The sequence below is a fragment of the Leguminivora glycinivorella genome, chromosome 2, assembly GCF_023078275.1.
Source record: "Leguminivora glycinivorella isolate SPB_JAAS2020 chromosome 2, LegGlyc_1.1, whole genome shotgun sequence".
In the NCBI taxonomy this organism is placed as follows: Eukaryota; Metazoa; Arthropoda; class Insecta; order Lepidoptera; family Tortricidae; genus Leguminivora; species Leguminivora glycinivorella.
The window spans coordinates 5,510,297-5,524,194 of NC_062972.1; the positions used below are offsets into that span (position 1 = coordinate 5,510,297).

Sequence of the window (13,898 nt, forward strand, 5' to 3'; positions counted from 1 at the left end):
CAAGTGGCTATTTCCAACCTAAAAGCCTTTGTAACAAGGAATGAAGGAACCAATTACCAGGCAAGTTTTCTCATGAGTATTATAATAATTATAGGTAGCTTATTACAGACCTCTTACCCAAATGCATAGCCTTTATTCCGTGAACTAGCTATGAAACAAATTAGCATACTTTTGGTGCAGTACTAGGTAAGTTCAATGTCATACACAGCACACAGCCTATGGCAAAATTTCCAATAAGATTAATGACAAAACTGTTTGTAGTAGCAGACATTTAAGTTTATTTATGTACTTTTACTTAAATTTTGTTGTGTTTGATAAGGATTATTAAGTACTAAATATAATAATAAGTTACATGTTGCTTTCTTTTCAGAGTTGATTTACACCATTTGATGTGGACTACAAGATGACAGTTCTACAAGTGAATCTGTTCTAGAAATCAACAAATTATACTATGAAATTAACTGGAAGTCTGGAAGAAACTTGTAGAAAATAAAGTTTTACAAATTATTATCATCAGAATTTCAATTTTGTCAATAAAATATATTTTTGTTACTTTATGTGCCAAATGACTATACAGTCTCCACTAATAGACCCCAACCCATTAAAAATTGTGGTTATAAAATTGGAAATTGAATGCTTATTCTAAAGACCACATTTTCACTGCAATATGTTTGAGGCTGGCATCTATTGGGATCAATCCATTTATTCACATGTTAGAGAACAGCACCGATAGTTTAAATGTGGCCGGCAGACACATTTTTTCCAGAGTATGTAAGTTTTCTATGTAATCAAGTGTTTACATAATTATATTACTGTCTGAGTAACCCACAACACAAGCATTATCATGGAACTCAGTCAATCTGTGTAAAAATAAAGTCCTACCTATAATATTTCTTTTTTTCTAACTTATATCTAGTGTCACAGTTTATGATAATTAGTACTTTATTCATGAACAATACAGGATTTTATCTACCTTCCTGTATAGTCATTGTTTCCCACTATACTCTTATTATAACTATCTGCTTATTCAAGTTATAATATCCTTTTTTGAGGTGTAGATAAATTACCCATGGAATTATTTACTGTTGTTTTAATTTCACAGAGGTATATTTCTTCTTTCCAGAATAGTAAGTTTCCAAATTAGCATGACACAACTAGAAATTATTTTGCCTATATAATTATACTGCTACTGAAAAGTCTGATAACGCTCTGACATGCCACAATATTCGCAAGCCCACCCTCAACAGTATGCTGAAAAATAAGTACAGAACTATAAGTGCCTATGAAATCTTAGACTCTGATTTATTTTAGAAATGTTCAGCTGCATCATTTATATCAAAGCAACACAAATTATGAAATACAATTTGAGGACTTTTAGTAGTAGGTAATAATACTTTAAAATGGTTAGAACATTTTGGTGTCAAGAATTTATCCCTGACCGACATGAAAAATTTAGATATAAGTAAAGTGAATTTCAAGCAGATACTTACTATGTTTGCATTACTATTTAGGATATAAAATCTGTATTGCTTTCATGTTGGTTAGCTTTATGTATTTAATTAGCTGAAATACATGCTTGATTGTCAACTTTGCCTTTGCACTAGTCAAACTCAAGATTGCATCTCTCTGTCCGGAGTGTTTACGAATAGTATGAATTCACGTTCATCCCACTGTTTTACTAAAAGCCTACACTATTTATGCTGGTAGAAACAAATAAATTCTCATTCCTATGCCACTGGCATAAGTCAACTTCGCTGTGTCACCGACATAGGAGGAGGATTATTTTGGTCTCAAACTTTGCGACGCCAGCACTGAACATGTTAAATGTAAATAATTTAAGTTGACTACTGCAAAGTTTTTGCATTATAGGTTTATGAAAAAGTTATAAAAGGAGAAATAAAACACAGATAAGTAGGTATGAACAGAAGTATTATAATAACATTTTCTTTACATTTTTTCACTGATATCTTGCCTATGCTGTTGCCTAAAAGTTGTGTAGATTGTCCCAACACATTTGCTTCACACTAAAATACTTCATTTCGTATGTCTCATAGACGTGTATAGTTTAAAACGAAAGTTGATTCCTGTCGCGAGATACGATTTTGAAGGTCGGATTTTATACAATGTTTGTCGTTATTCTCGCCCTGATTTCGGATGTCATAATGGATCCACAACTTTTTCCAGGATATTTATTATTTTATTCGTGATTCCAAATATACCAAGACCCTTTTAAAGACTGTATTGTCGACAAATAGTTTTCATTATTTGCTGTCGAATTTTGATCTCATAGGACGCACTTGTGAATTTCTTACAGCATCGATCGATTATATATTCAACTGAAGCTCATTCTGCACTCGATCTAAATATAAACACACACATTTATAAACAAAATAAATTAAATTAAAGGTGTTTACAAACACAAATCGTCGCGCAATTAAAATAACCTTAAAACCACTCTGGTGTGTCACTGTCACTTTTTTATGTTTAGTTACTTCCACATTTTTACTGTTTTAAACGTTTTATAAGTATTTTACATTGCTAATAGCTCAAATTATTTTAAAATAAGCATAAACTCGTGAAATACGGGACAAATTCAAAACATTGGCCGCCATATTGGTTCCTAGATTTACCTAATACGAGCCGTTAACCGGCGCTCTGGCACCGGTTAAATGAATCGTAACCCTTTTACTGACGGATGGCATGGTGCAACGCAAATATGGACTTAACGGTCGTCGGAGCCATCTTTAACGATGAAGGGGGCGTCAAAGTGTGCTGGTGCAACCGGCCCTTAGTAAATAGCTTAAGGCGAGATGATCTGTCAAACTAACCAATCCAAGGGGGTGAGGTGCGCGGCGTCCGGGCAGCCCCGCCCGCGCGGCGATGTTCGCTTGTCGCACACGCGGGAACTCAAATTCGCGCGGTAGCATGACACAGACGGATCGCAGTCATAATGATCGCCGTATTTTAACTGGGCTTTCTTAGTTTTTTCATGAAATAGGAGGCAAATGAGCAGCTCATCGCCTGATGGTAAACGATCACCGCCTTTATTTTTTTTATTAGGTTTCATCATTTGTGTAAGTAATACTAATGATTTATAGTTACAGTGTGTTTGGTCAGAGTTGTCGGAGCTTTTAAGGACGTACCTAAAGTACAATCAATTTTATCGAACTTCTTAGTAATCGCACTTATCTACAGATCGACAGGGTGAAAGAAAAAGGACCATTCAAACTTTGCATAGTGACTTTTGAGGTCATTATGAACAACTTTTATTAAGGGTCCAATGCTGAAACATATACGAAAAAAAATTTGGATGTTCCATAGAAATGAGCTGTATCATGACAGTCGAAATGTATAAAATAGATATTTTTTTTGCGTTTTCAGCATTAGTCCCATAGTAAATAGAAGCACAATTTGATTTGATTTCAAATTACGAGTTACAACTATTTACCTGCAAATATATACTGTGTAGAGAATTTTATGGAAATATACCTACTTCTCCTAAACATCATAACTGTAGCTTTTACGGTTTTCCTGAATATATAAAAAAAACTGAAAATGGGGACATAAAAATGGGGAGGAGGGTGAAGATTAACATCTCGGCGACGGGCGAGTTTTCTACTTCATGTACAAGTTTTTTCTTATAATAAACCTATTGTTAACAGAACACAGTAACCGTCAGCTTCTTTGACCATAAACTTTAGGTAAAAAGATATTATGTCATGTCACTGCTGTTTAAAAATACACATTATTTTTTTCAGCCGTGAATAAATAACGCTTTTTCATTTTCATATTGAAAGCCTTTAACCTGTATAAGGACTGTATCGTTAAGTATAAAGACAAAACAAACCTCGTCTAAATGTTGACATGTGTATAATTTGGTATTATTATGTTCCGAGAGTATGATCTGAAGATATAGGTAAGCACTATTTGATATAAGAAGGTCTGCTATTTTTTTTATTTTAGGGACTTTATGGTACCTTCATTAAAGTCTAGCAAATAAATTTCGGACAACCCCTATCTGGCTTAATTTGAGGATATTTCAATGACTCTTTGTACGATTTCAACAAACAAAGGTGAATATGCTGCCAAAATACATTCTTTAAGAGTCCTCTTCGTGGTTTTTCAATTGGGTACTTGCAGAATGAATCCGGTGAATTTATATAATTTAAAAAAACGCATTTTTAGCAACGTTCCGGATTGCCGTAAACTTTTGATGCGAGCAGGTTGAGAGAAACAGATAAAAAAATTAGCCATAAGCCAAAGTCTAATTGACAGTCGTGGTGTTTGAACAGTGCCTAAACCAGATCGATATAAACAGTGTATGATAGTCAAATTCGACATCAAAGTCGGAGTTAGAGTAAGCACCATGCCACATTCTCTAAATCACCGCCATACACAGATCCTGAACTTTATTTTTTTTTAATAACAGTGGCTAGACTATGTCCAGATATTCTGCTTTGTGGATCATGTGTCGTTGAGGTTCGCACCGTACAATTTTTTTTCGCAATCGTATCGTCTTGTACGCACTTTGTGAATTTTCTAGTAGCATTTGTCCGGAATCGTAATTAGTACTCGGAAGGATTAAGTCAATGCTTTACGTCGAGTTTCTAGGACAAAATGTGTACCTTATTATGTGCCTTATTTTAAGCCCATGTCTTGTTATAAGAAAAAATATATAATAGCAAATAAATACGGCTACTCAAAGTTGTCTTCATACTTAACGATACAGTCTTTACAATGTATACATGCCAAAGTTTCGAATTTTATTCTTGTTGTTCATGAACCTACTAATAGCAGGTAAGTATACTCGTATATTTTGATGATCATGATGAAATCACTCACCCAGTCACTGATGAAATCTGTGCTATTTATATTAAGATATGAATCAAATCTAAAGTATGAAAACTATGCAATTGAAACTTTGTCTATTTAATAAAGTTGCTATTGATATCATATCCTGACAATTATATTTATCTGGTTTAAACTAGACCCCAAATTCGAGGATTCAGAAGAACGACAAAATGCTTCAAGAAAACAGCTTTTCTCTTCGCTTGACTCGTGTTGGTGGTTGCACTACCGCCACTAATATCTCCAAATAAAATACAACCCAGCACAAGATAAAGTATCATACTTCATAATAATTTATTGATAAATCAATACCATTCTATGCCTACCTCGAATTCTCAAGTAGGTATATTCATATCAAGTATCAACTTTTGTCAAAGGAGTCAGACAGCTTGCTGAAGGATTCGTATAATCTTGCAAATTAGACAAATATCTGTAAATATAAAGTACCGGAATCATACCCACCAAATAAAAATAAAAAAAATTGTCCAGCTTTATCAATGTATGATTATTCATCAAAATTTATTGAGAAGTTAAAATACTGAAATCTTTTAACTATTATGAAAAAATGGCGACAGTTGACAAACAAAATTTCTGTCAGGCTGGCCACATGTTTGGCATAGACACAGAAAAAATATAGACGGAGGGTAGCACGATCTAATTAACCTTATACCAAATTTTGAAAGAGAAATACCTACCCTACCTGCTCTTCAATCAGTACTGTATCTACCGCCGCCTTTTCTTTCGAACAACTCAATATGTTTATGAAAATTATACGTAAGTTTGTTCACTAGCTGGACATCAGTCATATATTTTCTAAGTGGAAAGTTGTGCTGTAATGACGTCACAGACGCGTCATCTAGGGGTTTCTAAAATCTATGATGTTTAGATATCGTAAATGTCACTTGATAACATTATATGAAAATGAAATACTTACGAGTATATATAAATTATCATTTTCTTACCTTTTCAGAGTCTTTGGTTAGAATTTTCTTTATTTATTTGTTTTCTAGCACGCAATTATTTTTTTCTGCCTCCTCAAAGCTTTGTTCCCCATTGTTTCAATGACACGTGACCACGCGGAGAAAACTGACACAGGTCCATCCTCTGAAAGCGCCGCCGCGCGACTGAAGAGGCCATAAGTGCCATCGAAAATGTTTTCAATTTCAAAAAAATTTTCAAAAAAAATTTTTTTTTGCAAAAACAGGATTAGTAATGGGTCTTAAAATTGGGTTCATAGTTGTTCCGTCTTTCCTTTGCGGATTTGGTAGTATTTGATAAATATTATATTATTTTAATGACGCTACCGGCACAAACTCATCAGATTCATCTAGATAATCTTATTACCTATATATTGAAGTAAAAAAGAAGTCAAAAAAGTTTTTATCCCAGCTATGGGAACGATTTATTGTTAAAAGAAGAGGGAACTTTGGGGTCATTTTCTATCGAGCGAAGTTGTAACATTCATGTTGTTCAACTCCATAACATACTCACCAGATCCTGAAATTTAACATATATCGTTTTCAGATTTTTCCATTGCGTTTTCCTATGTTTTTAACGGCTTCAAAAAACGAGTGCGCGCAGCGTCTACGGAAATATATCGCCTTAAGCTGAGTAGTACTGTCTTAGTAGGTATCTATACTGTCGGTGTCGGAGGCTATTTATTCAACTTTAAAGCAAACAAAAACAAACGTTTTAATCTTCTATATATTATATATATATAAAAGGCAAAGTCCTGACTGACTGACAGACTGATTGACTGATTTAAATCAACGTACAGCCCAAACCGCTGGTGCTAAAGATTCCAAATTTGGAACGTAGGTTACTTTTGCTAAAAATAAAGCTAGTATTACTAAAAACTTAAAAATAAATTATGTAACTTTTGTTATTTATTTCTGATTTGTGCACATCACATTTTTTTCTTACTGACTACATAGACTACGAGGGTCGTCTGAAAAGTTTCTGGCCTGTGACATAGAAAGAAGTGGTATTTTGATATTGTAATATATGTTATTTTTACTTTTCAACATTACTATGTTGAAAAATAAAAATATAATAAGTAAAATATAATATTCTTGTACTTATACAATACTTGTTCGAATGACGCTTCCATGATTTTAACCCGTCCTAGTAGTAGTTGCCGTCTTGTTCTTCAAAATAGGCGTTCACACTAGCAATGACTTCTTCATTACTTGAAAATCTCTAGATATCCACCGAGCCAAGTTTTGAGTCTGGGTAATAGGAAAAAGTCGCTGGGATTCAAATCTGGAGAATATGGTGGATGGTCAATGATTTCGTATCGAAGCTCCTTAATTTTGGCTATACCGACTCAGGTGGTGCGTTGTATCGTTTTTGGCCCGAGTTTTACAGATGCGGCACCCAACATGCGGATAGCTTATTCATATTAATTTTTCGGTCAATATGTAGCAAACTCGTTCTTTTGAAATGCTACGGTTTCTGCTAACTCTAACCTTGATTTTGCGATCCTCGAGCACTAATCGGTGCACTTTTTCACCTATATCGTAGTCGGTTGTAGTTCTTGGCCGTCCTGGGCATTCTTTGTCGTTCAAGCTGGTACGACTGCGTTAAAATTTTGCCACCTAAGATTTTACTGCGGAAAATGATGAAGCAGACTCGCCGTAAACAGAATCCATCTCATTTTTAATTTGGGATAGCGTATTCTATTTTAAATACACGTATTAAATCACAGGTCGACAGTATTTTTTCTCCATATTAGAAACTTGGAAGGTATGGTTTCACGAAATCAGCAATTATAAAAAATCTAACCGACAAAATGGCGGCAATTTTGACATTTACATTCACAAAAGAGTAAAGTTGTAGTACCCAGTAGGTTTTCAATTCAATTCAAAACCTTTAATGTCATAAACAACACATTTTTTTTTTAAGTAATTATTATGAGGCCAGGAATTATTCAAAAAACCCTCATATGATGACGACTTAGGTAAGTAAGGAAAGCATCTTGGTCGTCTTTAATAATATTTGTACGTGACTCGGAAATCGGAAATCGTCATGTGTAGGTTAGGTATCATGTGAACACAACCTTTATTATAGGAAGCCAAACTGTCGAAGTAAAACAGTCGTAAAAATGACCGGCTGTCAGTGTTAAACTGAAGTTACAAATCGCTCCGCTAGGAGCGCATATGTCACTCAATGCACTCAATGGTCAGGACAGGAATGTGACATGACATTATTAGACGTTATTTTCTGTAGGCTGATTTCGTCGAGTTGTACATGTCAAGACCCAGACCCAGTGTAGTCCCATGGACCCCATGGTAGTGCGCTGGCATGCGCGGATCCAGGGGGGGGTCATGGGGATCATGACCCCCCCCTGGAGCCTAGGCTGGCCATACAAATAGACCACGTGACCCCCCCCCGGGGGCCCGGGCCTTTACCATGTGACCCCCCCCTGGGCACGAAGCTGGATCCGCGCTTGTGCGCTGGCTTCGTATGCAGATGTTATCAGATTCGATCCTGACAGCGGTCTTTTTGTTATTTATTTTTTTTATATTTTAATTTGCTTTTTGTGTATTTTAAATGTGTTATTATAATTTTAGTTACTGTTTTATTTATGATATGCTCATTTACATTGTTTGCCCCATCTTAGGTAATGTTGTAAGTCTTGCGAATGAAATTTCCTTATTTTCGCATATTTTTAATTTTAAAATTGTAACAAGATTTTTGGATAATAACGAAATAAGGAAAAAACATCTGTAGAAAACAATAAAAAAGCCCTCATCATGATTTGAACCCGGGAAGAAGGCTAAGAGATTGTCAAACCTTTATGTCCCTGTGATTGCAGCGCCACCTATCTTTTCTTTTATATGTGCACATTTGATACTTAAAGCTTTCGCTCCTCCCTCTAATCTCCATAACAACCTTTTTGTAGAAAAAATGTCATTGGCATAAAAGACAGTTTCAAATTTGAATAGTGTCACACTGACAAACTTGACACCAGTGACAAAAATCTATAAAAAATATATTTACAACGTATTTCATACAAATATTTATTGTAACATAAAAATCAGGATATCGTAGTTATTGCTCTTTATTAATTTGTAAAAGTTTTGTGAAACCGTTCTCAAGTCTAAAAGATTTGAGATGGGGGGCGATTTTCTATTATAACACGGTAAAGTTTCGTAGTTTGAACTCATACGAACATATCTCTTATATTAATGAAATCTCCGCGTTCATCGCTGACTATTAACGCCCCAGGTTTCATAAAATTGTCGTGTTGCAGTCAAAATGTCCGACCTGAAACAAAACGAAAAATCCAATAATGGAAAATGACCCCAACAAAAAAGAATCGAAGGGGAAACGGCTACTAAAAAAAGCGCTCAGACGCAAAACCAGCAACAACAGTCAAGGCTCCGGGCAGGAACATGCGCCTCCGGGGCGGGCGAAGAGCTTCGACAAGCGGGCGCCGGCGCTCGAGCACAACAACAGCGCGCCGTCCGCGGTGCCTGCGTCCGCCGTGCCGTCCGACCACAAGCCCGCCAAGATGGTCGGCATCCAGGAGAGCGCCGAGGTCTCCGGCCACGCCCAAGACCCGCCCCGGTCCCCTCTAGCGGAAACCAGCAAAAAAACTCTCAAACGGGTGTGTTCGTTTGATGATGACGATTCAGATTCTAGCTAAAAACTTTAACGTTCCAGGGAAACGCTTGTTGACGCGATTCGGTGCCGTACTGAAGTTATCTTTCCGAGTTATTCGTACTCTGTAGGACGCTTTACGAGTGTTTTAAGGATATTTAAAAGATGTAGACGTAATCGATATTTCCGACTTACCGATGAGGGCTGAATTTCAATTAAGCTCGTTGTCGATCGTATGAATTTCAAATAATTTTCTAACTTGAACGGAAATTCAGTACGGTTTTTTATCCCGTTTATTTATGAATAAGGGGGTAAAATGTCCATGGTGAATTGTCGTGGTGCACCGCATAATCGTAGCAGTCGCACAAAAAGTTCGGGATTAGAGTGGATTCGGGCACGTTCCTCTGTCCGACTATGACTATGCTATAATATGAGATATGAGAAGGAGATAAAAATAGTTTGTCCATTTCTATCATATTAATATGTCGGAAAGGGACAAACTGTTTTAGTGGCTTATTGACTTTAGTAAACGGTTATGAATAAGGGAGTTAAGATGGAGCAACAATCGTCCAATAATTTACGTGACATCATTTGTAAGTTTTGTAATTGATTTTTTCAGAAATTGGAAGAAGAGAGCGGAGCGGGCACGAGCGGCGCCAGCACGACGTCCGACACGGACGCGGACGACAAGGACCCCAGCAAGGACAAGAAAAAGAAGAACAGATGCGCCGTCTGCCGCAAGAAGGTTGGACTTACAGGTAAATGTCACATCTATTAATAAAAACTAAAATAAACATAGTAATACTAATTAAACTAGTTATGTCAGTGAAATCATGCACACGAGCTCTATTTTTTGTTGTTTAGTCTTAAAACTCTACAACGAAATAAAAAAAAATATGGTGTCGATTCTAGATTGCTTGAACAGCGAAGCGATAGCAACAACGTGTGAAACGTGTGTTTAAAACGTCGTGATAGCGGTTGCCCACGTCCGATTTTTGATAAGGAAATCTGTTATCGCGCGTGGCAATGACGTGCGATGTACTGACTCGGTCAGCGCCATCCGCATTTCTCTTACTTCCATTGTTCCGGTCGCTGTGAAATTGTGTACGTCATTCAAACGTACGTGTCGATTCGTACGTGTTTGCCGCTTCAAACCGTCAAATATGACATCCAAAAAATATTTTTTGGTAATGGTTGCACTAATGTTTACATGTACCATCGGCAACACTTAGCTGTACATTTGTAATCTTTATTACTAGGGCACAAAGTCTACCGATGGTTAGCTAAGAGTGTTGCTGTTAGTACGATTTTGCATGACTCATAAGGGGCCGTCCATAAATTACGTCATTCTAAATTAGGGGGGGGGGGGTTGGTCTGCAGATGACGGTAAATGATTGATGGGGGGGGGGGGTGTTTCGAAATTGACGTCATTCTTATTTATAGTTTATTTTTCACGTACAAAAAGATTATTTCTAAAAAGAAATTTCTTCCAGCACACCTAGTAAGTGAGACTGCAAATGTGAGAGGCGGCTAAGGCGCATACAATACTAAAATAACTCATAATAAACATACATAAGTAATGCAACATAGATGTACACAAATACAGTAATAACTACAGATAAAATACTCTAACAATAATATTACATATAATACTAGCTGCCCGCCCCGGCTTCGCCCGTGGTACTTAAATGTATTATACATATAAACCTTCTTTAAGAATCAGTCTATCTATTTAAAAAAACCGCATCAAAATCCGTTGCGTAGTTTTAAAGATAGCATACATAGGGACAGACAGCGAAAGCGACTTTGTTTTATACTATGTATTTATATTATATTATAAGTAGTTATATTATATCAATGATTATTGCCAAAGTAAAAATAATCAAAGATGATTCTATAACCAAGTGTTTTAATCATATAATACCCTATTTTTCTCAAATCAATGTTTTATTTTGTCAAACTGGTAATGACGTCAATTTTAGGGGGGGGGGGGGGTCATTAAGTCGATAGGATGATTATAGGGGGGGGGGGGGGGGTCTAAAATCTGAAAAAATCGATGACGTAATTTATGGAACTAATTTATGAGTTTATGAGTTCACGTACATCACCTATCAATCGTCTGTAAGCATATGATAACGACAAATCTCTGTAAACCATTGATACCTACACATTGACTGCGACTTCTCCTAAGTAGAAAAAAAGTCACTATGAAAACCGTATAAAAACGTCGCACAAAAATTCTGCGATGAGTCGATTTGTTCGATCGAACCTAACATTTCCCCGTGACAGCTACAACCTTTTTAACCAACCTTTACCTCATCGAAAAATATACGTAAAAAAAAGAGATGCCATCACATTTCGCCGACCCCTCTATTCCTCAAAAGCAGCTATACTTGTATCTTGTATAATAATATAATATTCCGTAATATAATTAATATAGAGCTGAGCTGACGGGAGTGAGAGTGGCGCTGACTCGGGTGTGTGTTGCAGGGTTCGAGTGCCGCTGCGGCGGGCTGTTCTGCGCCGTGCACCGGTACAGCGACAAGCACGACTGCTCGTTCGACTACCGGGAGCTGGGCGCGCAGGAGATCCGGCGCAACAACCCCGTCGTGGTGTCGCAGAAGATACACAAGATATGAGCCCCGCCGAGCCCTACCATCCCATCTATCGTTTACTCTAAATAAACTGTCGATCGAGTTTGTGTCTCTCATTTACGTATGTAGATTGACTCGGTGCGCGCCCGCGCCGCCTAGTGTGTAGTTTACCGGATTCTTCGACGTAAACTCCGTTTTAACTTTTGACGGTTTTCGGACAGAATTTAACGTAAATGGCAATTTTTAACGGTAAATCGGAAGCGCAGACTCGATTCGTCTAAATTTAGATTTATTTGTGGCGAGAGTTTTACTTTTAAATTTTTATTAAAAGTTGTAGATAGAGTTCATTTGGGTAGGAATTCAGGATTAATTTCGAGATACGAGTAGCGTTTTGAATATTGTCCATTCACCTCCATTGTAAATATTAGATATAATTAATTATAGAAACAAATCCTATATATTGTAAAAAAATTAAAACTCCAAAAAAAGCTACATTGTTATGATTCCGACGGAGAGCATAACTTGCTTAACATTTACGAAGTAACAATTGTTAGCTGCTCAGCGAGCGGCGGGAGTCGCTCTCGTGTATATTGTACAGAAGTTAGCGATACTACACAACGACCGGCGGCGTCGCCGCTGCGCGCGACGACACTGCACGCGATGCCGGCACGTTTGAGGAGCGTTAGTACTGGCATTTCGGTTTGACAAGTCGTCGCTTTCTTATTTGTGCGTAAGTGACTAGTGTTTAGCGAGATTGTGGTGTGTATCGGATAAGGCGAGCGTGCTTGCGGCCGGCGCACGTCGGTCGTGCGACTGGTCGGCCGCCGCAGTCGTGCGATTTGTAGGCCTACCGGCGCAGTCGTGCGACTGGTCGGCCTACCGGCGCAGTCGTGCGACTGGTCGGCCTACCGGCGCAGTCGTGCGACTGGTCGGCCTACCGGCGCAGTCGTGCGACTGGTCGGCCTACCGGCGCAGTCGTGCGACTGGTCGGCCTACCGGCGCAGTCGTGCGACTGGTCGGCCGCCGCAGCCGAGCGACCGGTCGCGCGGCAGTCGGGGCGATGCCGGCCCTCCCCCGCACTGCTCTTTGTGTGAAAATTTGAAGTAAGCATATGGATAGTTATACATATTATAAGTAGTCGACACTTTATATTATTACATTATATAAGTAGGAAAGAATTATTTAGCTTTTTTTCTTTTTAATCACAATATTATTCAAAATTGTATGTTTTATTATGTAACTCGTTCATTTAGTGGTGATGTTGGATCAATAATACTTACGTATCTATTGTTTCTGTCGTTTGTCCACGGTAGACTTACTAATTGGTTGGACTTAATTATTTAATGACTTTTGTTGTATATTTTGTTAGGTCATTGATTAATTTGGTCTTTTTGCTTGAACATAATCAGATAAAAAGATGATGTTAATAATGAATGATTTTTCTTCTAACTTGCTGTTTTAATTTAGTTATTCTTCTATTAAAGTCATTAAATTTTCAGGAACATGATAAGTCGTTGTTTTCTTTAACTCACCCAGTAGGCCAAGCGCATTATTTACGCGACAGTATCTCGACAAGTCGACATAGAACATGATTTTTTCTTTGAACGAGAAATTAATACCTAAGACAAATGTTTTTGACCCTGGGACAAATAAAAATGTATACACGGTGCTCGTATTATAATATCAGTAAATTGCACTTTTTTCCATATAATCGACCGCAGCACACGTGAACTTACAGTAAACGGCGATAATGGCGCAATTTCATTAGTCGATAGGGCCCGTTATTTTTCACTATCAATTAATTAAGCAATACATGTGAATTTGGATAGCTGAGTAATTCCCGAAAAGTTT

General features: G+C 37.3%; 1 protein-coding gene and 1 long non-coding RNA gene across 6 annotated transcripts in view; one reads left to right on the forward strand and one right to left on the reverse strand.

The window, feature by feature from the left end:
- Positions 1-13,557, forward strand: part of LOC125234277 (AN1-type zinc finger protein 6) — a 77,344-nt gene extending 63,787 nt beyond the window's left edge. For 4 of the 5 annotated variants that reach the window (XM_048140507.1, XM_048140511.1, XM_048140510.1 and 1 more), the window contains 2 exons: positions 10,073-10,211; positions 11,944-13,557. In XM_048140507.1, coding sequence (XP_047996464.1) covers positions 10,073-10,211; positions 11,944-12,092 — 288 coding nt within the window. In that variant the 3' untranslated portion in view covers positions 12,093-13,557. Of the gene's footprint in view, positions 1-8,723; positions 8,993-9,103; positions 9,461-10,072; positions 10,212-11,943 lie in introns of those variants that run through there. The other variant, XM_048140499.1, reaches the window with a different exon arrangement.
- Positions 1,913-2,643, reverse strand: LOC125234323. Its single transcript, XR_007177991.1, has 2 exons — positions 2,445-2,643; positions 1,913-2,359 (listed from the first exon to the last, which is right to left on the reverse strand). It is a non-coding gene; the product is annotated as an uncharacterized LOC125234323 (long non-coding RNA).
- Positions 13,558-13,898: the final 341 nt, after the last annotated feature.